We start from the raw sequence: 23,105 nt of genomic DNA, 5'->3' as shown, positions 1-23,105 counted from the left end.
TGTACTAGACTATGCTCACTGTGAAGCCAATGTCATTGACACACAGGACACGTTTGAGAGCCGATAGCTTTAGTGCCTGAACATGGCCGGGGTACCAAAACAGTCAGGGCTGCGATCCAAATGACAGCCTATCCCCGATATAGTGCACTTCTTTTGACCAGAGCTCGATATGGGCCCTGGTCAAAAGTAGTGCACTATAAAGGGAATAGGGTGCCATTTGGGACGCAGCCCTAAGTCCCCTCAGATTCAGGATCCTGTTCATTCTGCAGCCTCAGCAGATAGCTACAGTGAGATTTAACTAGATACATCTGCAGTGTTCACACCACTAACACTATGGATCTATATTCATTGATTCTTCAGATATACTACATATTATATCCACTTACTGTCCATAATGTCTATACAATAAGGGTTCTTCTTTATTTTTACTATTTTATACATTGTAGAATAATAGTGAAGACATCAAAACTATGAAATAACACATATGGAATCATGTAGTAACCCCAAAAAAAGTGTTAAACAAATCAAAATATATTTTATATTTGAGATTCTTCAAAGTAGCCACCCTTTGCCTTGATGACAGCTTTGCACACTCTTGGCATTCTCTAAAACAGCTTCACCTGGAATGCTTTTCCAACAGTCTTGAAGGAGTTCCCACATAAGCTGAGCACTTGTTGGCTGCTTTTCTTTTACTCGGCGGTCCAACTCATCCCAAACCATCTCAATTATGGTTTTATCTCAATTATCTCAATAGCAAAGGGTGGCTATTTGAAGAATATCAATTATAAAATATATTTTGATTTGTTTTTCCTAGCCACCGTGCTTCTACACCTGCATTGCTTGCTGTTGGGGCTTTTTAGGCTGGGTGTCTGTACAGCACTTTGAGATATCAGCTGATGTAAAAAGGGCTATATAAATCGATTTGATTTATCACTTTTTTGGTTACTACGTGATTCCATATGTGTTTTTTCATAGTTGTGATGTTTTCACTATTATTCTACAATGTAGAAAATAGTAAAAATAAAGAAAAACCCTGGAATGAGTAGGTGTGTCCAAATATTTGACTGGTACTGTATATATATATATATATTTATACTCTGGACTCTGACATTACTTGTCCTAATATTTCAATATTTTTTTATTACATTTTTTAACTTTTAGATTTGTGTGTATTGTTAGATATTACTCCACTGTTGGAACTAGGAACACAAGCATTTCACTACAACCGCATTAATATCTGCTAAATATGTGTACCCGACCAATAAAATGATATTTGATACTAGTTGGAGGATTGTGCATTGATTTCGGGATGCTAATTGGTTAACCCTCTGTGTAAGTCATGTTGTATTTGTGATGTACTTTGATTAACTTGTGAATAAAGGACTATTTGATTGTCAGATAGATGATCAGTTTGATGCATTTTGGGATGCATCAAGATGTTCTTCTCCTCAAAGTACAGCCAAGGAAGAATGTATTTCTGTGTTGGATAGAGACGCTGAGTAGACACTGCAGAACGGACCTGCTGTAATTCCCAGGACTCCAGGATAGCACAGCGCCAGCCTCGATCTGCTATTTACAAGACTTGCTCTTTTCTGCAGACTTCCTTCCAACGCTCTAAGCCCAGCTCAGCCAAACATAAATAGGGCCAGACTTAACTAAGGATATCTACCTGTTAATTCATGTCCTTATTTACATTGTAGTGGATGAGTAATACATATAGTCAATAGATGCTTGAATGAACCTTTTTTGCATATCGGCATCGTTTGTGATTTAAGTCATTTGTGTACTGGTACATAATTTCTTTACAAAAATGATTATATGTTGTTGGGTATACACACAGAAACAGTAATTGTCAGAAACATCGAACCAATGATGTAATTTGGTCCTTAGCTTTGACTCGTGTCTGTACACATAAACAATGGGTTGTTGTGACTCGTGTCTGTACATACAGTACATAAACAATGGGTTGTTGTGACTCGTGTCTGTACATACAGTACATAAACAATGGGTTGTTGTGACTCGTGTCTGTACATACAGTACATAAACAATGTGTTGTTGTGACTCATGTCTGTACATACAGTACATAAACAATGTGTTGTTGTGACTCGTGTCTGTACACATAAACAATGGGTTGTTGTGACTCGTGTCTGTACACATAAACAATGGGTTGTTGTGACTCGTGTCTGTACACATAAACAATGGGTTGTTGTGACTCGTGTCTGTACATACAGTACATAAACAATGTGTTGTTGTGACTCATGTCTGTACATACAGTACATAAACAATGGGTTGTTGTGACTCGTGTCTGTACATACAGTACATAAACAATGTGTTGTTGTAACTCGTGTCTGTACATACAGTACATAAACAATGTGTTGTTGTGACTCATGTCTGTACATACAGTACATAAACAATGGGTTGTTGTGACTCATGTCTGTACATACATAAACAATGTGTTGTTGTGACTCGTGTCTGTACATACATAAACAATGTGTTGTTGTGACTCGTGTCTGTACATACAGTACATAAACAATGTGTTGTTGTAACTCGTGTCTGTACACATAAACAATGGGTTGTTGTGACTCGTGTCTGTACACATAAACAATGGGTTGTTGTGACTCGTGTCTGTACATACAGTACATTAACAATGTGTTGTTGTAACTCGTGTCTGTACACATAAACAATGTCTCCTGATCCTTTCCATGTGAGTGCCCATCAGATAGTATCAGTGACTGGCTTGTCTCTCTCCTCCAGCTCAGACTCCTGGGGTGCATCCCAAATGGCACCTTTTTCCTTACATAGTGCACTACTTTTGACCAGAGCCCTGTGGGGAATAGGGTGCCATTTGTGAAGCAACCGTGGCTGCTGCATACTGCTGACAGCATGAGGCCACATGGCCCCCAACACAATCAATCTCCATCTCAGCTGCTTGCTTCAGCACTGCAGAGAGCTGCCCGCTGCATCTGCAGCCTGTGGATGGATGGAGTGGAGAGGAGGAGGAGGAGAGAGAGTGGAGGGGAGAAGAGAAGGAGAGAGAGAGAATCACACAGGAGCTGCTGCTCAGTGCAGTGATGCTGCTGCAGCAGAGAGGAGAGGGGCTGCAGAGGGGGCTTCAGAATGAACAATAACAGACAAAACAGGGAGAACATGGAATGTTGTGGTGGAATGCAGAATGTTGTGGTGGAATGCAGAATGTTGGATTGTCTGGAACGGACATCATTAATGACCTGAAGACAAGTATGGGTAAGAAAGGAGAAGACAAAATGTTTCTGACGGATGGAGAGGAGGAGTGTTTTAAGATCAGAAAACGGATTAAAGAGGAAGATGGAAGGATGATCTCTGAGGAAAGATCAAGAGTAACCAGCCAGATCTATTTAGACAGATCTATGCTAATCGGTCTTTCTCTGTGGTATCCTCATCCGTCAGCATTTGATATTTTAGCTGCCAGAGCCTTTGTTGTCAGTGAATGGGCATCACTCCTTGGGAATAGATTTGGTGTTTTGAAAATGAATGGGCTATAGAACGACATTGTCATCCTCTCTCTCTCTCTCTCTCTCTCTCTCTCTCTCTCTCTCTCTCTCTCTCTCTCTCTCTCTCTCTCTCTCTCTCTCTTTCCTTTCACTCTCTTTCTTCATTTTATCTCTCTCTCCTCTCTGCAGAGTGAGCCGAGGCAGTGTTGGACTGTGACAGTGTTTCCCTGGGTATCTAGTTGTGCGACTGTCACTGTAACAGTGAGTCCCAGACGGAGGGGAGATGTACGCCTTCTACTCCCTGCTAGTTTACATCTTCTACACTGTCTTCAAGAAGGAGGAGGAAGAAGCCCTGGAAGCTGCTCAGGGCGGAGCCTCAGCGGTGAGTCTAGTCACAGCGCCTGCGCCCAAATGGCATCCTATTCCCTATAAAGGGCACTACAGGGCACTAATATAGTGCACTTTGAAGCTCACAATGTGTCGTATACAGATACCTCAGTGGAGTCTAGTAACAGGGTTTATCTACAGCCCTCAGTAGAGTCTAGTAACAGGGTTTATCTACAGCCCTCAGTAGAGTCTAGTAACAGTGTGTAACTACAGCCCTCAGTAGAGTCTAGTAACAGGGTTTATCTACAGCCCTCAGTAGAGTCTAGTAACAGGGTTTAACTACAGCCCTCAGTAGAGTCTAGTAACAGGGTTTATCTACAGCCCTCAGTAGAGTCTAGTAACAGGGTTTATCTACAGCCCTCAGTAGAGTCTAGTAACAGTGTGTAACTACAGCCCTCAGTAGAGTCTAGTAACAGTGTTTAACTACAGCCCTCAGTAGAGTCTAGTAACAGGGTTTAACTACAGCCCTCAGTAGAGTCTAGTAACAGTGTGTAACTACAGCTCTCAGTAGAGTCTAGTAACAGGGTTTAACTACAGCCCTCAGTAGAGTCTAGTAACAGGGTTTATCTACAGCCCTCAGTAGAGTCTAGTAACAGTGTTTAACTACAGCCCTCAGTAGAGTCTAGTAACAGTGTTTAACTACAGCCCTCAGTAGAGTCTAGTAACAGTGTTTAACTACAGCCCTCAGTAGAGTCTAGTAACAGGGTTTAACTACAGCCCTCAGTAGAGTCTAGTAACAGTGTTTATCTACAGCCCTCAGTAGAGTCTAGTAACAGGGTGTAACTACAGCCCTCAGTAGAGTCTAGTAACAGTGTTTAACTACAGCCCTCAGTAGAGTCTAGTAACAGGGTTTATCTACAGCCCTCAGTAGAGTCTAGTAACAGTGTTTAACTACAGCCCTCAGTAGAGTCTAGTAACAGTGTTTAACTACAGCCCTCAGTAGAGTCTAGTAACAGGGTTTATCTACAGCCCTCAGTAGAGTCTAGTGACAGTGTTTAACTACAGCCCTCAGTAGAGTCTAGTAACAGTGTGTAACTACAGCTCTCAGTAGAGTCTAGTAACAGGGTTTATCTACAGCCCTCAGTAGAGTCTAGTAACAGGGTTTAACTACAGCCCTCAGTAGAGTCTAGTAACAGGGTTTATCTACAGCCCTCAGTAGAGTCTAGTAACAGTGTTTAACTACAGCCCTCAGTAGAGTCTAGTAACAGGGTTTATCTACAGCCCTCAGTAGAGTCTAGTGACAGTGTTTAACTACAGCCCTCAGTAGAGTCTAGTAACAGTGTGTAACTACAGCTCTCAGTAGAGTCTAGTAACAGGGTTTATCTACAGCCCCACGCGGTTCCTTTGTCTTGTCATCAGAGGATGGTAACCAGCAGCAGGACTACCAATCCCATGACAGCAGGGAAACTGTGTAGATACTGAGCTATTTATGTAAGTCTACTGTCTGGGGGATATGTTACTGCTAATCTCACAAATGTACATCTGAAATGCTATTTTATGTCGGTAGAGAGAGATGTCCATGCTGTCACATGTTGTGTAGGTTGATTGTATATGGTGAACAGCATCTGGGCTGGCAGTGTCATTGCAGGTTGGCAGTGTGTACGTGTGTGTGTTGTGTCTGTGTTGGAGGTTAACACAGTATTTAGTAACACTAATGTCTGTTTCTGCTCTCTGCCATCCCCCTGTCTGTCTGTTGCTGTGATCAGGGGCCAGGACGTGTTTCCATGGAAACAAGGAGCAGGAGGAAGAAAGGCCACACACTCAGGAAGGAGAGGAAGAAAAGGGGGCGTGGCAGCAGGTTGAGTGACTCCAGTGAGTGGATGCTTCATGACAACAATGTCTATAAATAGAAGCATCTGTAACACTGGTTAAATACTTAACTACTGTACTTGCTGCTGACAGATATCAGTGATAATTGCTGTTATTATGGTATAGATAGATATTTCTCATGGTGATCAATAGATACTTTAAATACCAGGCTTAATGATAAACAAATATTTGTTCCTTTATTTAACTAGGCAAGTCAGTTATGAACAAATTCTTATTTACAATGACGGCCTACCCTGGCCAAACATGGATGACGCTGGGCCAATTGTACGCCGCCCTATGGGACTCCCAATCACAGCCGGATGTGATACAGCCTGGATTTGAACCAGGCTGTATTTGAACACTGAGATGCAGTGCCTTAGACCGCTGCGCCACTCAGGAGCCCAATAGCTACTGTAGAATAGGAATAAGAGCAATGATAATACCTACTGTTTTGATGTGGTATATCTCTCATAGTGATTTCTCATGGTGATAACTCATAGTGATTTATGGTGATTTCCCATGGTGATTTCTCATGGTGATTCATAGTGATTTCTCATGGTGATTTCTCACGGTGATAACTCATGGTGATTTATGGTGATTTCTCATGGTGATTTATGGTGATTTCTCATGGTGATTTCTCATGGTGATTTATGGTGATTTCTCACGTGATAACTCATGGTGATTTATGGTGATTTCTCATGGTGATTTATGGTGATTTCTCACGGTGATAACTCATGGTGATTTATGGTGATTTCTCATGGGGATTTCTCACGGTAATAACTCATAGTGATTTATGGTGATTTCTCATGGTGATTTCTCATGGTGATTTATGGTGATTTCTCATGGTGATTTATGGTGATTTTTCATGGTGATTTATCATAGTGATTTATGGTGATTTCTCAGAGTGATTGATTGTATGAATTCATGCCCTTTTTAAAATGCTGATGTATTTTCTTCAAGGCAGTAGCAGTGATAGTGACGGCCTGTCCCTGAGTGATGAAGATGATGATGGTGGTGGAGGTGGTGAAGTGCCCGATATCCCAGCATGCACTCCTCTGGGTGCCTTCCTGTCCTTTAAACAGGAGAACGAGAAAAGGAGGGAGGTCCAGGTGCAGCTGGAGACAGCAGGAAAGGTAGGCTTCACCACAAACACCTGGCACCCTATTCCCTATAGGCCCTGGTCAAAAGTAGTGAACAATATAGGGTCTCATTTACACAATAGTACTGTTGCTTCTAGTTGTAGCCATGACCTTCTTAGAGCTGATACATTATCTAAACTTCCTGCTGGTCTAGTTGTAGCCATGACCTTCTTAGAGCTGATGCATTATCTAAACTTCCTGTTGGTCTAGTTGTAGCCATGACCTTCTTAGAGCTGATGCATTATCTAAACTTCCTGCTGGTTTAGTTGTAGCCATGACCTTCTTAGAGCTGATGCATTATCTAAACTTCCTGCTGGTCTAGTTGTAGCCATGACCTTCTTAGAGCTGATGCATTATCTAAACTTCCTGCTGGTCTAGTTATAGCCATGACCTTCTTAGAGCTGATGCATTATCTAAACTTCCTGTTGGTCTAGTTGTAGCCATGACCTTCTTAGAGCTGATGCATTATCTAAACTTCCTGCTGGTTTAGTTGTAGCCATGACCTTCTTAGAGCTGATGCATTATCTAAACTTCCTGCTGGTCTAGTTGTAGCCATGACCTTCTTAGAGCTGATGCATTATCTAAACTTCCTGCTGGTCTAGTTGTAGCCATGACCTTCTTAGAGCTGATGCATTATCTAAACTTCCTGCTGGTCTAGTTATAGCCATGACCTTCTTAGAGCTGATGCATTATCTAAACTTCCTGCTGGTCTAGTTGTAGCCATGACCTTCTTAGAGCTGATGCATTATCTAAACTTCCTGCTGGTTTAGTTGTAGCCATGACCTTCTTAGAACTGATGCATTATCTAAACTTCCTGCTGGTCTAGTTGTGGGAGTCTCCCTTGGTTTAGTACACATAGACAGTAGTTCACGCAATAAATTCTACAGTTTCTTGCTTCAAGCCTTGGCCTTGTTAGATGAAATCCATCTAAACCCACATTTCCTCCTGGTCCAGTTGATGTCTGAGTCTCCCTTGGTGGCGGTGATGTCCCACTTGCTGAGTTTTCTGGAGCAGTATTCCCACCTCCAGCAGCTGCAGCAGCAGGCTGATCAGTACCGGGTCCAGCTGAAGAGGCACCGGGCCCAGCATCGCCGCCAGATGAAGACCCTGAGGACATCGTACCATCAGAGGCTGAGAGATAAGAACAGCGTCATCGACAGCCTGGAGGAGGCCATCATCACCCAGCAATACACACCGAGCACCCCGGGGAGCGACGGTGAGACAGGGGTGGGAGGGAGGGAGGGAGGGAGGGAGGGAGGGAGGGAGGGAGGGAGGGAGGGAGGGAGGGAGGGAGGGAGGGAGGGAGGGAGGGTATATTCCAGTCTGTACTACAGAGAAAAGAAGACAGGCTACACCTGACTGAGATATTGACTATTTATTTAGTGCTTGTATGAAAAACACAGTGGATGGTTATAATGTCTTGCATCATTTGAAGAGAGTGGCTACGGAAACTCAGGTATTTACTTTAACTGTAGAGAGACAAGGGAGGAGACAGTGCTAGTCATAGAGAGCAGAGGGGTATCATTACCACAGGGCCCTGGTCAACAGTGCTCTATAATAGGGTTCCCTTTGGGAAGTAGAATAGGGCAGAGAGTTTGGGAGAAAGACAATCTATTCCACAATGTTCAGATACAGTGTACCCCTCTACAACGTAAGTATAGTTTCATAATGAAATCATTTCACTGTCTGAAATACACAGTAGAGAGAGATGCTGATGTGTCACAGGCTTCTTAGAAGAGGGCTGTTGGTGTAAATCAAGTTGGAATTAGGGATGAGGAATGACATCAGACTATAGTTGTGTCACAAATGACACCCTTTTCCAAAGATAGTGGCCTTTGGCTGGTCAAAGTAGTGCACTGTGTAGAGAGTAGGATGACCTTTGGGATGCAGACTAACTGACCTCAAAGCCATGGATGTGTTGAGGGATCTGCTCTCCTTTAGATTGAATCAGATATTCTGCTTTGGGCAACAGAAGAATGACAGCCCTCCCTCACCCTTATCAACCTATCAGAGTGTGTGTGTGTGTGTGTGTGTGTGTGTGTGTGTGTGTGTGTGTGTGTGTGTGTGTGTGTGTGTGTGTGTGTGTGTGTGTGTGTGTGTGTGTGTGTGTGTGTGTGTGTGTGTGTGCTTGCTCGCGCGCGCGCACACGTCTGTAGCATATATGCCCCTGCTTGTGTGTGTGGCTGTATGTGTATAATATCATGAATGTACTGTAATGTATGTGTATAATATCATGAATGTACTGTAATGTATGTGTATAATATCATGAATGTACTGTAATGTATGTGTATAATATCATGAATGTACTGTAATGTGTGTTGGCTGTATGTGTATAATATCATGAATGTACTGTAATGTATGTGTATAATATCATGAATGTACTGTAATGTGTGTGTATAATATCATGAATGTACTGTAATGTATGTGTTGGCTGTATGTGTATAATGTCATGAATGTACTGTAATGTATGTGTATAATATCATGAATGTACTGTAATGTATGTGTATAATATCATGAATGTACTGTAATGTATGTATATAATATCATGAATGTACTGTAATGTGTGTGTATAATATCATGAATGTACTGTAATGTGTGTGTGTGTTGGCTGTATGTGTATAATATCATGAATGTACTGTAATGTATGTGTATAATATCATGAATGTACTGTAATGTATATGTATAATATCATGAATGTACTGTAATGTGTGTGTTGGCTGTATGTGTATAATATCATTAATGTACTGTAATGTATGTGTATAATATCATGAATGTACTGTAATGTGTGTGTATAATATCATGAATGTACTGTAATGTATGTGTATAATATCATGAATGTACTGTAATGTATGTGTATAATATCATGAATGTACTGTAATGTATGTGTATAATATCATGAATGTACTGTAATGTGTGTGTATAATATCATGAATGTACTGTAATGTGTGTGTATAATATCATGAATGTACTGTAATGTGTGTGTTGGCTGTATGTGTATAATATCATGAATGTACTGTAATGTATGTGTATAATATCATGAATGTACTGTAATGTATGTGTATAATATCATGAATGTACTGTAATGTGTGTTGGCTGTATGTGTATAATATCATGAATGTACTGTAATGTATGTGTATAATATCATGAATGTACTGTAATGTATGTTGGCTGTATGTGTATAATATCATGAATGTACTGTAATGTGTGTGTATAATATCATGAATGTACTGTAATGTATGTGTATAATATCATGAATGTACTGTAATGTATGTGTATAATATCATGAATGTACTGTAATGTGTGTGTATAATATCATGAATGTACTGTAATGTGTGTTGGCTGTATGTGTATAATATCATGAATGTACTGTAATGTATGTGTATAATATCATGAATGTACTGTAATGTATGTGTATAATATCATGAATGTACTGTAATGTATGTTGGCTGTATGTGTATAATATCATGAATGTACTGTAATGTGTGTGTATAATATCATGAATGTACTGTAATGTGTGTGTATAATATCATGAATGTACTGTAATGTATGTGTATAATATCATGAATGTACTGTAATGTGTGTGTATAATATCATGAATGTACTGTAATGTATATGTATAATATCATGAATGTACTGTAATGTGTGTGTTGGCTGTATGTGTATAATATCATGAATGTACTGTAATGTGTGTGTATAATATCATGAATGTACTGTAATGTATGTGTATAATATCATGAATGTACTGTAATGTATATGTATAATATCATGAATGTACTGTAATGTGTGTGTTGGCTGTATGTGTATAATATCATGAAAGTACTGTAATGTATGTGTATAATATCATGAATGTACTGTAATGTATGTGTATAATATCATGAAAGTACTGTAATGTGTGTGTTGGCTGTATGTGTATAATATCATGAGTGTACTGTAATGTGTGTTGGCTGTATGTGTATAATGTCATGAATGTACTGTAATGTATGTGTATAATATCATGAATGTACTGTAATGTATGTGTATAATATCATGAATGTACTGTAATGTATATGTATAATATCATGAATGTACTGTAATGTGTGTGTTGGCTGTATGTGTATAATATCATGAAAGTACTGTAATGTGTGTTGGCTGTATGTGTATAATATCATGAATGTACTGTAATGTATATGTATAATATCATGAAAGTACTGTAATGTATGTGTATAATATCATGAAAGTACTGTAATGTATGTGTATAATATCATGAAAGTACTGTAATGTGTGTTGGCTGTATGTGTGACAGTAATCTCGGCACCCAAAACCAAATCAGCTACTCATTTGGAATGTTTAGGATGTCATGACAGATTGGTGTGACAGTGACAGCGAGCTCTGCATAGTAAGTGATCCCTCCTCTCTCCTAATGCAGTATAGTCCTCTCTGACTAGTACAGTATAACCCTGGAGAAACATGCCACTAGATGAACCAAAACGAGGTTCTCTCTGCTCTGCAGCAGAATGTGTGGCTTTCCTAAGTGGGAGACCTCAGGCATTACCTCCTCTCCTTACGCGTCAAACAGCGTTAGATAAAGAGATGGATGGTGGTACTATGGTACTATGGTACTTGGCCAGGGACTCAGTTGTTATGACCTATCCCTGTGAGTGTTAGACAGAGAGATGGATGGATGTATGGTACAATGGTACTATGGTACTTGGCCAGGGAATCCGTTGTTATATCATGAATAAACTATCCCTGTGAGTGCTGCTTTCTCTTCCCTCCGCTGTGAGTAGAGCACTTACATACCAGCCTCCGTCACATGCTAGATGCTAGACCTCCACGTGTACCGTGTCAGATATAAATATCCCTGGGACAGGGATGGGGGAGGGGCACTTCCCAGTGTTATGATCCTGGGACAGGGATGGGGGAGGGGCACTTCCCAGTGTTATGATCCTGGTGCAGGGAAGGGGGAGGGGCACTTCCCAGTGTTATGATCCTGGGACAGGGATGGGGGAGGGGCACTTCCCAGTGTTATGATCCTGGTGCAGGGAAGGGGGAGGGGCACTTCCCAGTGTTATGATCCTGGGACAGGGATGGGGGAGGGGCACTTCCCAGTGTTATGATCCTGGTGCAGGGAAGGGGGAGGGGCACTTCCCAGTGTTATGATCCTGGTGCAGGGAAGGGGGAGGGGCACTTCCCAGTGTTATGATCCCGGTGCAGGAAAGGAAAGGTTGTTTGGTTGTTCTGCAGGTCTGAGCTCCCTGCCTCTCTGAGGTGTTGTCAACAGCCACTGTGTGCGCATCCCACTCCCAAATGGCAACCTATTCCCTATATATAGTGTAATACCAGGGCCCTGGGGGGAATAGGGTAACATTTGACCAGGGCCCTGGGGGGAATAGGGTAACATTTGACCAGGGCCCTGGGGGGAATAGGGTAACATTTGACCAGGGCCCTGGGGGGAATAGGGTAACATTTGACCAGGGCCCTGGGGGGAATAGAGTAACATTTGACCAGAACCCTGGGGGGAATTGGGTAACATTTGACCAGGGCCCTGGGGGGAACAGGGTAACATTTGACCAGGGCCCTGGGGGAAGAGGGTAACATTTGACCAGGGCCCTGGGGAGAATAGGGTAACATTTGACCAGGGCCCTGGGGGAATAGGGTAACATTTGACCAGGGCCCTGGGGGGAATAGGGTAACATTTGACCAGAGCCCTGGGGGGAATAGGGTAACATTTGACCAGAGCCCTGGGGGAATAGGGTAACATTTGACCAGGGCCCTGGGGGAATCGGGTAACATTTGACCAGAGCTCTGGGGGAATAGGGTAACATTTGACCAGGGCCCTGGGGGGAATCGGGTAACATCTGACCAGGGCCCTGGGGGAATAGGGTAACATTTGACCAGGGCCCTGGGGGGAATCGGGTAACATTTGACCAGAGCCCTGGGGGAATAGGGTAACATTTGACCAGAGCCCTGGGGGGAATACGGTAACATTAAACCAGGGCCCTGGGGGAATAGGGTAACATTTGACCAGGGCCCTGGGGGAAGAGGGTAACATTTGACCAGGGCCCTGGGGGAATAGGGTAACATTTGACCAGGGCCCTGGGGGGAATAGGGTAACATTTGACCAGGGCCCTGGGGGGAATAGGGTAACATTTGACCAGGGCCCTGGGGGGAATATGGTAACATTTGACCAGGGCCCTGGGGGGAATAGGGTAACATTTGACCAGAGCCCTGGGGGAATAGGGTAACATTTGACCAGGGCCCTGGGGGAATCGGGTAACATTTGACCAGGGCCCTGGGGGAATCGGGTAACATTTGACCAGAGCTCTGGGGGAATAGGGTAACATTTGACCAGGGCCCTGGGGGGAATAGGGTAACATTTGACCAGGGCCCTGGGGGGAATAGGCTAACATTTGACCAGGGCCCTGGGGGGAATAGGGTAACATTTGACCAGGGCCCTGGGGGGAATAGGGTAACATTTGACCAGAGCCCTGGGGGAATAGGGTAACATTTGACCAGGGCCCTGGGGGAATCGGGTAACATTTGACCAGGGCCCTGGGGGAATCGGGTAACATTTGACCAGAGCTCTGGGGGAATAGGGTAACATTTGACCAGGGCCCTGGGGGGAATAGGGTAACATTTGACCAGGGCCCTGGGGGGAATAGGCTAACATTTGACCAGGGCCCTGGGGGGAATAGGGTAACATTTGACCAGGGCCCTGGGGGAATATGGGCTCCCGAGTGGAGCAGCGGTCTAAGGCACTGCATCTCAGTGCTAGAGGCGTCACTACAGGCACCCTGGTTCAAATCCAGGCTGTATCACAACCGGCTGTGATTGGGAGTTCCATAGGGCGGTGCACAATTGACCCAGCATCGTCCTGGTTTGGCTGGGGTAGGCCGTCATTGTAAATAAGAATTTCTTCTTAACTGACTTGCATTAGTTAAATAAAGGTTAAATAAATAGGGAAAGATTTGGGATGCAGGCTGTGTGTCATGGTGGAGGAAAGGAAAGGCGTTTTGGTGGTTTCTGTGATCTGTGTTTTCTGCAGGATCCTCTGAGCAGAAAAGAAGTGGTGTATAGTACTGAAGTAAAAATACTTTAAAGTATTACTTAAGTAGTTTTTGGAGGTATCTGTACTTTACTTTACTATTTATATATACTTTACTATTTACTTTTACTCCACTACGTTCCTAAAGAAAATAATGTGCTTTTTACTCCATACATTTTCCCTGACACCCAAAAGTACTCGTTACATTTAAAATGCTCAGGCAGGACAGGAAAATGGTCCAATTCACACACTTATCAAGAGAACATCCCTGGTCATCCTACTGCCTCTGATAGGGCAGACTAACTAAACACAACTTCTTAATTTGTAAATGATGAGTGTTGGAGTGTGCCCCTGGCTATCCGTAAATTTAAAAAACAAGAAAAGTGTGCTGTCTGGTTTGCTTAAAATAAGGAATTTGAAATTATTTCTACATTTACATTTACTTTTGATACTTAACTATATTTAAAACCAAATACTTTTAGACTTTTACTCAAGTAGTATTTTACTGGGTGACTTTCACTTTTACTTTTCTATTAAGGTATCTTTACTTTTATGACAAGTATGACAATTGGGTGCTCTGCCTCTCTGAAGTCAACAGCTACTGTAGTGTGTTATTCTGTTCTCCTGCGTTGGTGTTTTTGAAGCCGGTGTTCTACCCCTTCTAACTAGATGTGTTCCCATGATGCTCTACACGCTGTGTGAGTTGGGAGATTCTCCAGAATCACCAGTCATTCATACCCAAAGACTCTCCATGATGTTATAAATGTGCATGTTGTGTAAAGCTGAAACACATTTCCACATTTCTCTTGTCATTAGTTGTTTATCATGTAGTTCATCTACAACACAGTGTCTAAACTCTCCCTGTGATAATGTTGCTTTATTCTACTTAGACATTGTTAAATAGTCTGCTCTTTGAGACATTTAACATGGGTCATTTCATATTTACCCAAACTTCATTTAGCATGTGAGGTTAAAGGCAGGTTTAACTAGCAGGCTGATGCCATTACTTCCACCTGAGTGTAAAACATTAAAGCCTGTATTCCCCCCCCTATCACATGTTCCCAGGATCACGTGTCTGCATCTGCCCTTGAGTTAAACATCCAGCATCTCCTCTGGCTACATAGACCCCCACCCCCACTCTCCTCTTCCTCCCCTGTCTCCCTCCAATCACCACCTCTCCCCATCTCCTAAAACAGTGACTCAGCACAGCAGAGCTGACAGAGGCTGTGTGGTTGGTTAGTGTAGAGCTCAGTAAAGAGAAACAGAAACAGTCCTGGCAGAGACAGAACACCATAAATCATACAGGAGGAGGAAACTGATTAAAACATCTACTGGGCACCATGTTCTGAGAGGCCTGCACCCCAAATGGCACCCTATTCCCTTTCTAGTGAACTACTTTTGACCAGGGCCCTAAAGTACTGTAGCTCTGGTTAAAAGTAGTGCACTAGAAAGAGGATAGGGTGCCATCTGGGACACAGAACTGGTCTCACTTGCTTTGCCTGAACTTTATAAAGGTTGTAGACTAAAGGCAGTGCTTGTGAGTGTGGACCTCCACTTTGTGCATTAGATGGGACTACTGTCTGACTACTCTACGCTTGTGAGTGTGGACCTCCACTTTGTGCATTAGATGGGACTACTGTCTGACTACTCTACGCTTGTGAGTGTGGACCTCCACTTTGTGCATTAGATGGGACTACTGTCTGACTACTCTACGCTTGTGAGTGTGGACCTCCACTTTGTGCATTAGATGGGACTACTGTCTGACTACTCTACTGTGTGACTGCTGAGTAACTACCATGTCACTGCTATGTGACTACTATCTGACTACTCTACTGTGTGACTACTGTATGAGTACTGTATGACTACTGAGTAACTACCATGTCACTGCTATGTGACTACTATCTGACTACTCTACTGTGTGACTACTGTATGAGTACTGTATGACTACTGAGTAACTACCATGTCACTGCTATGTGACTACTGTCTGACTACTCTACTGTGTGACTACTGTATGAGTACTGTATGACTACTGAGTAACTACCATGGCACTGCTATGTGACTACTGTCTGACTACTCTACTGTATGACTACTGAGTTACTACCATGTCACTGCTATGTGACCACTATCTGACTACTCTACTGTGTGACTACTGTATGACTACTGAGTTACTACCATGTCACTGCTATGTGACTACTGTCTGACTACTCTACTGTGTGACTACTGTGTGACTACTGAGTGACTGCTATGTGACCACTATCTGACTACTCTACTGTGTGACTACTGTATGAGTACTGTATGACTACTGAGTAACTACCATGTCACTGCTATGTGACTACTGTCTGACTACTCTACTGTGTGACTACTGTATGAGTACTGTATGACTACTGAGTAACTACCATGGCACTGCTATGTGACTACTGTCTGACTACTATGCAACTACTGTCTGACTACTATGTGACTACTGTCTGACTGCTATGTGACTACTGTCTGACTACTATGTGACTACTGTCTGACTACTATGTGACTACTGTCTGACTACTATGTATGTGTACATTGTATGTGTGATTACTATACTGTGTTTTAAGTGCACAATGAGTTTCATTAATATTGCAACACCTACACAGACCTTGGTACAGAGTACGTATCCAATCCTTCCTGGATATATTTAGAAAAGAGGTCAGGTAATAGTGATGTTGATACATTGTATTTCTACATGATGGTGATAGTGGTGATAGTGGTGATAGTGGTGATAGTGGTGATAGTGGTGATAGTGGTGATAATAATAGTGATGATAGTGGTGATAGTGGTGATGATGATAGTGGTGATAGTGGTGATGATAATAGTGGTGATAGTGGTGATGATGATAGTGGTGATAGTGGTGATGATGATAGTGATGATAGTGGTGATAGTGGTGATGATGATAGTGGTGATAGTGGTGATGATGATAGTGGTGATAGTGGTGATGATGATAGTGGTGATATTGGTGATGATGATAGTGGTGTTAGTGGTGATGGTGATAGTGGTGATAGTGGTGATAGTGGTGATGATGATAGTGGTGATAGTGGTGATGATGATAGTGGTGATAGTGGTGATGGGGATAGTGGTGATGATGATAGTGGTGATAGTGGTGATGGTGATAGTGGTGATGATGATAGTGGTGATAGTGGTGATGGTGATAGTGGTGATGATGATAGTGGTGATAGTGGTGATGATGATAGTGGTGATAGTGGTGCTGATAATAGTGGTGATAGTGAAGGATAGAGGCGATGGTGGTGATGATGATAGTGGTGATAGTGATGATAATAATGTTGATAATGATGACGGTGATGATGGTGGTGGTGATGATGATAATAGTGGCAATAGTGATGATGATGATGATGATGATGATGATGATGATGATGATGATGAAAGTGGGTGATGCTAATGTTGATGATGATGTTGATGATGCTGGTGATTATGATGTGGTGGTGGTGATGATGATAATACTGCTGCTGATGTTAATGAGTATAATGATGAAGATGTCTGTCATAATCCTAGAGTATTGTCTGCCTTTAGGTGAGTGTGGTGCTGATGTCCCTGGGGCCGGGCCTGGGGCTGGGGCAGGACTCCACAGGCTGGTAGAGTCTCTGTATGGACTACAGGGAGAGAAGAGCCAGCTGAGGGGAGAACTACGGCTGCTGCACTCCCAACTGGAGCAGAGAGAACAGGACCGACACTCACGAGTACAGGTCTTCCAACATCAGGTACAGTCCATCACACATGCATATGTATGCACAAATTTGAACATGCACGCATACAGAGAGAGAGAGAAAGAGAGCGAGAGAGCAAGAGAGAGAGAGAGAGAGAGAGAGAGAGAGAGAGAGAGAGAGAGAGAGAGAGAGAGAGAGAGAGAGAGAGAGAGAGAGAGAGAGAGAGAGAGACAGAGACAGAGACAGAGACAGAGACAGAGACAGAGAGACATAGAGAGAGACATAGAGAGAGACAGAGACAGAAAGAGACAGAGTACAGGCTCAGTGATCACAGCCTTGCCATTGAGAAGGGTAGACACAGGAAAACCTGGCTCCTTGTAGAGGAAAGGCTGTGCAGCCACTGCACAACAGCAGAACCTGCGACAGAGCTGCATTTCCTGACAAAATGTCTCAAATATAAAACAATTAGAGTGTCATTTCCCCAAATTTGAATCCCTTATTCAAGGTTTCAAAGACATCTCTGATGAGAATAGGGTACCTATCCTGTTGGGGGAGGACGCAGAGAGCTGTGGGTTGGCAGCGCACTACATTGCTGCCTGCCATAAGATGAGGGACAGTGTCTGACAGACCAATCAACCTGCACATGTCCTCTACTGTATGCTTATTGTTATTGTTCAATGTATGGTTATTTTGACCCTTGGTTATTGTTGTTACTGTTGTCCTGTTGACAATTTTGATTCTTCTTATTTTAATATTGTAAATATCCAAAGTAAGCTTTGGCAATATGTCTATTGTTACGTCATGCCAATAAAGCAAATTGAATTGAATTGAATTGATTGAGAGCGAGAGAGAGAGAGAGAGAGAGAGAGAGAGAGAGAGCGAGCGAGAGAGAGAGAGAGAGAGAGAGAGAGAGAGAGAGAGAGAGAGAGAGAGAGAGAGAGAGAGAGAGAGAGAGAGAGAGAGAGAGAAAGAAAGAAAGAAAGCTACATGGATGCATACTTACAGGCAAACACCTAGCACCCCAACTAATATATGGCAATATACACAACCGTTCGAAGGTTTGGGGTCACTTAGAAATGTCCTTGTTTTTGAAAGAAAAGCACATTTTTTGTCCATTAGAATAACATTAAATTGATCAGAAAGACAGTGTAGACATTGTTAATGTTGTAAATGACTATTGTAGCTGGAAACGGCTGATTTTAAATGGAATATCTACATAGGCGTACAGAGGCCCATTATCAGCAACCATCACTCCTGTTTTCCAATGGCACGTTGTGTTAGCTAATCCAAGTTTATCATTTTAAAAGGCTAATTGATTATTAGAAAACCCTTTTGCAATTATGTTAGCACAGCTGAAAACTGTTGTGATGATTAAAGAAGCAATAAAACCGGCCTTCTTTAGACTAGTTGAGTGTCTGGAGCATCAGCATTTGTGGGTTCGATTACAGCCTCAAAATGCCCAGAAACAAATGACTTTCTTCTGAAACTCATCAGTCTTTTCTTGTTCTGAGAAATGAAGGCTATTCCATGTGAGAAATTGCCAAGAAACTGAAGATCTCGTACAACACTGTGTACTACTCCCTTCACAGAACAGCGCAAACTGACTCTAACCAGAAGAGAAAGAGGAGTGGGAGACCCTGAGTGGTTTCAAACCTCTCTGGCAACTGAGTTAGGAAGGATCCTTGTATCTTTGTAGCAACTGGGTGTATTGATACACCATCCAAAGTGTAATTAATAACTTCACCATGCTTAAAGGGATATGTATGGAGTAAAAAGTACATTATTTTCTTTAGGAATGTAGTGAAGTAAAAGTAAAAGTAGTCAAAAATATAAATATTAAAGTAAAGTACAGATACCACAAAAAACGACTTAAGTAATACTTTAAAGTATTTTCACTTAAGTACTTTACACCACTGCATTTCAGCTTTTCATTTTTTATTAGTATGTAAAAACTTTTAAAAACATCATTACGCGTTGACATTATGGGGTATTGTGTGTAGGCGAGTGACACAACATCTGTATTGAACCCATTTTAAATTCAGGCTGTAACATAACAAAATGTAGAACAAGTCAATAGGTTTGAAAGACTTTCTGAGGCACTAGATATGTCACATATATGTTGAAATATACAATAATTGGCCGTTTTCATATTGTGACAAATATTTCTGCCTTATATCCACATATATGTGCATATATGCATAATACTTATATGCTCATATATATGTAACACATTTAGTATTCAAATGTTTATTATGTCCCTTACATGATACAGTACATCTGAACAATATGTGTTAACATATATGTTACGGGAGCATTATTTCAGTGATACTTGTAGTCATGGTAATAGAACAGAACAAACGACACAAAACACATCATTTAATCCTATTCATCGCTTCTCAATTCAGCCATTTTGACTGTTTTAAGCCATTTCCCACTTGTCCCTTTGTTGCACCTGGGAAGCGCTTCATGACAGCGTCTGTGGAGGGAAAGCAACAACTAGAAGATAACCAGGACTTAGAACAGTCAAGGGGTTGGGTTTGGGCTCATAAATACAATTACTAAAGCTTATCAGATTCAGTTTAGTAAGAAATCCTTGACCATTTAATGCCCTATTTGCAATGATTGATTTGTAAATTCAATTAACGGATGGCTAACTTTTTTACACCTTATAGTCAGTCAGATGGTTCCTTACCCTGAAAGTAGTCTATGTGCCAGGATCAACTGTAATCCATGTAATTCATCCATACTGTAACTGTAATCCATGTAATTCATCCATACTGTAACTGTAATCCATGTAATTCATCCATACTGTAACTGTAATCCATGTAATCCATCCATACTGTAACTGTAATCCATGTAATCCATCCATACTGTAACTGTAATCCATGTAATCCATCCATACTGTAACTGTAATCCATGTAATCCATCCATACTGTAACTGTAATCCATGTAATCCATCCATACTGTAACTATAATCCATGTAATCCATCCATACTGTAACTGTAATCCATGTAATCCATCCATACTGTAACTGTAATCCATGTAATCCATCCATACTGTAACTGTAATCCATGTAATCCATCCATACTGCAACTGTAATCCATTTAATCCATCCATACTGTAACTGTAATCCATGGTTCAAAGTGGTTTAAATAGCCACTATTAACTTGAGGGGATTTGGCCACAAACACTGAACTTTGTCTAATTGCGCCCATCACCCCCATAGTTTTTTTTTGTCAGCCATCTGACTATAAGGTGTAACAAAGCTAACTATCCCTGTAACATCTCCAATGTATTGAATTTAAACTGGCCCTAACCCTGTTATGGGGTATTCATGTTTAAAGGGATAATGAGAGATTTAGAGATGTCTTTTTTCTACTTCCCCAGAGACAGGTGACCTCATGAATACCATTGTTATGTTTCTGCGTGCAGTTTGCAGATGATTGAAGTTAGCGTGCTATGAGTCATAATTCATATTCTTTTAAAAATATCATGACAGCACCCGCGCACACTGTCAAATGCACATTTGCAATCGATGAACAAAAAAACCTACTCACTTTTTCAGCATCCAATCTGTCCTTTTGATTCCCATCTTCTTTCCTTTTAGCTTCTTGTACAAGACTACAGACTCCAATCTGTCCTTTTGATTCCCATCTTCTCTCCTTTTAGCTTCTTGTACAAGACTACAGACTACAATCTGTCCTTTTGATTCCCATCTTCTCTCCTTTTAGCTTCTTGTACAAGACTACAGACTCCAATCTGTCCTTTTGATTCCCATCTTCTCTCCTTTTAGCTTCTTGTACAAGACTACAGACTCCAATCTGTCCTTTTGATTCCCATCTTCTCTCCTTTTAGCTTCTTGTACAAGACTACAGACTCCAATCTGTCCTTTTGATTCCCATCTTCTCTCCTTTTAGCTTCTTGTACAAGACTACAGACTACAATCTGTCCTTTTGATTCCCATCTTCTCTCCTTTTAGCTTCTTGTACAAGACTACAGACTCCAATCTGTCCTTTTGATTCCCATCTTCTCTCCTTTTAGCTTCTTGTACAAGACTACAGACTACATACTTTCACTGTTTCCTCCCCAGATTGACGAATTGAAGAGCTGCATCGAGGAGCGGGAGGAGGAGCTGTCCAGACTAAGAACTGACTCTGTAAGCATTCAAGACAATCTGCTCCATTTGTTATCAGTAAATCTGCCACAATACATTTTTACACTGCTGCTATAGTCAGAGACAAAATGGTGTAGTGTGAAAATCCCTATGGTGTGTCAGCATTGAGGTATCTTTCACTGGCTTGGTTTTAAACCTATATGGAAATCATACTGGTTAGGCAACAAGCAGGCAATATTGTGGGACCAGTATTGACAGGTATAACCTATTCATCATGCTTTAGTGTGATATAACCTGTTCGTCATGCTTTAGTGTGATATAACCTGTTCGTCATGCTTTAGTGTGATATAACCTGTTCGTCATGCTTTAGTGCATACTGTAATCCACTCCTCCTCAGGGAGCCACAGACTCAGAGAAGCGGGTTGTGTGTCTGTCAGCGGAGAACGAGAGTCTGAAACAGAGTCTGACTGTCACCCAGGGCCTCCTGCAGCAGCTCTCTGTCATCCCCTCCCAGTCCAGCTCTGTACTCATCAAGGTGAGAAGCAGGTTAAGTGCCAAACGGCACCCTGTTCCCTATACAATAACCACAAATATGGCATTTTAAGCTGTTTGAAGCTGATAAAAACGTAAAAATGTAACTTAAGAACGGGAAGCATAGAAATAGTGCACATAGAACATATCTACCACTTATTAGACTTGCTTTCAATGAGAATGACAGATTTATAATTCACATTTCTATGTGAATTTGGTCTTGCTCTGTCTCCCCCTGTAAGAGAATGTTCTTCCTAATGGTGCTCTGTGTCTCCCCCTGTAGGATAATGTTCTCTCTAGCTGTGCTCTGTCTCCCCCTGTAGAATAATTCAATTCAATTCAAGGGGCTTTATTAGCATGGGAAACATATGTTAACATTGCCAAAGCAAGTGAAGTAGATAATATACAAAAGTAAAATAAACAATAAAAATGTAACAGTAAACATTACACTCACAAAAGTTCTAAAATAATAAAGACATTTCAATTGTCATATTATGTCTATATACAGAGTTGTAATGATGTACACATAGTTAAAGTACAAAAGGGAAAATAAATAAACATAAATATGGGTTGTATATTGTATTTACAATGGAGTTTGTTCTTCACTGGTTGACCTTTTCTTGTGGCAACAGGTCACAAATCATGCTGCTGTGAGGCACACTGTGTTATTTCACCCAGTAGATATGTGAGTTTATCAAAATCGGGGTTGTTTTCGAATTCTTTGTAGATCTGTATACTCTGAGGGAAATATGTGTCTCTAATATGGTCATACATTTGGCAGGAGGTTAGGACGTGCAGCTCAGTTTCCACCTCGTTTTGTGAGCAGTGAGCACATAGCCTGTCTTCTGTTGAGAGCCAGGTCTGCCTACGATGGCCTTTCTCAATAGCAAGGCTATGCTCACTGAGTCTGTACATAGTCAAAGCTTTCCTTAAGTTTGGGTC

The 23,105-nt window shown here is 41.7% G+C and overlaps 1 protein-coding gene across 1 annotated transcript in view; it reads left to right on the top strand.

Annotated features, from left to right (window-relative positions):
- Positions 1 to 3,071: 3,071 nt before the first annotated feature.
- The window catches only part of LOC120031209 (kinesin-like protein KIFC2), a 21,992-nt gene continuing 1,958 nt past the window's right edge, over positions 3,072 to 23,105 (top strand). The window contains exons 1-8 of the mRNA XM_038976854.1: positions 3,072 to 3,243; positions 3,660 to 3,852; positions 5,564 to 5,669; positions 6,627 to 6,799; positions 7,760 to 8,021; positions 17,385 to 17,572; positions 21,609 to 21,674; positions 22,030 to 22,167. Coding sequence (XP_038832782.1) covers positions 3,754 to 3,852; positions 5,564 to 5,669; positions 6,627 to 6,799; positions 7,760 to 8,021; positions 17,385 to 17,572; positions 21,609 to 21,674; positions 22,030 to 22,167 — 1,032 coding nt within the window. The 5' untranslated portion in view covers positions 3,072 to 3,243; positions 3,660 to 3,753. The remainder of the gene's footprint in view (positions 3,244 to 3,659; positions 3,853 to 5,563; positions 5,670 to 6,626; positions 6,800 to 7,759; positions 8,022 to 17,384; positions 17,573 to 21,608; positions 21,675 to 22,029; positions 22,168 to 23,105) is intronic.

The sequence above is a fragment of the Salvelinus namaycush genome, chromosome 37 (genome assembly GCF_016432855.1).
Source record: "Salvelinus namaycush isolate Seneca chromosome 37, SaNama_1.0, whole genome shotgun sequence".
NCBI lineage: Eukaryota > Metazoa > Chordata > Actinopteri > Salmoniformes > Salmonidae > Salvelinus > Salvelinus namaycush.
The sequence above is the reverse complement of the archived record's forward strand: the minus strand, read 5'-3'. Positions and strand labels throughout refer to the sequence as shown.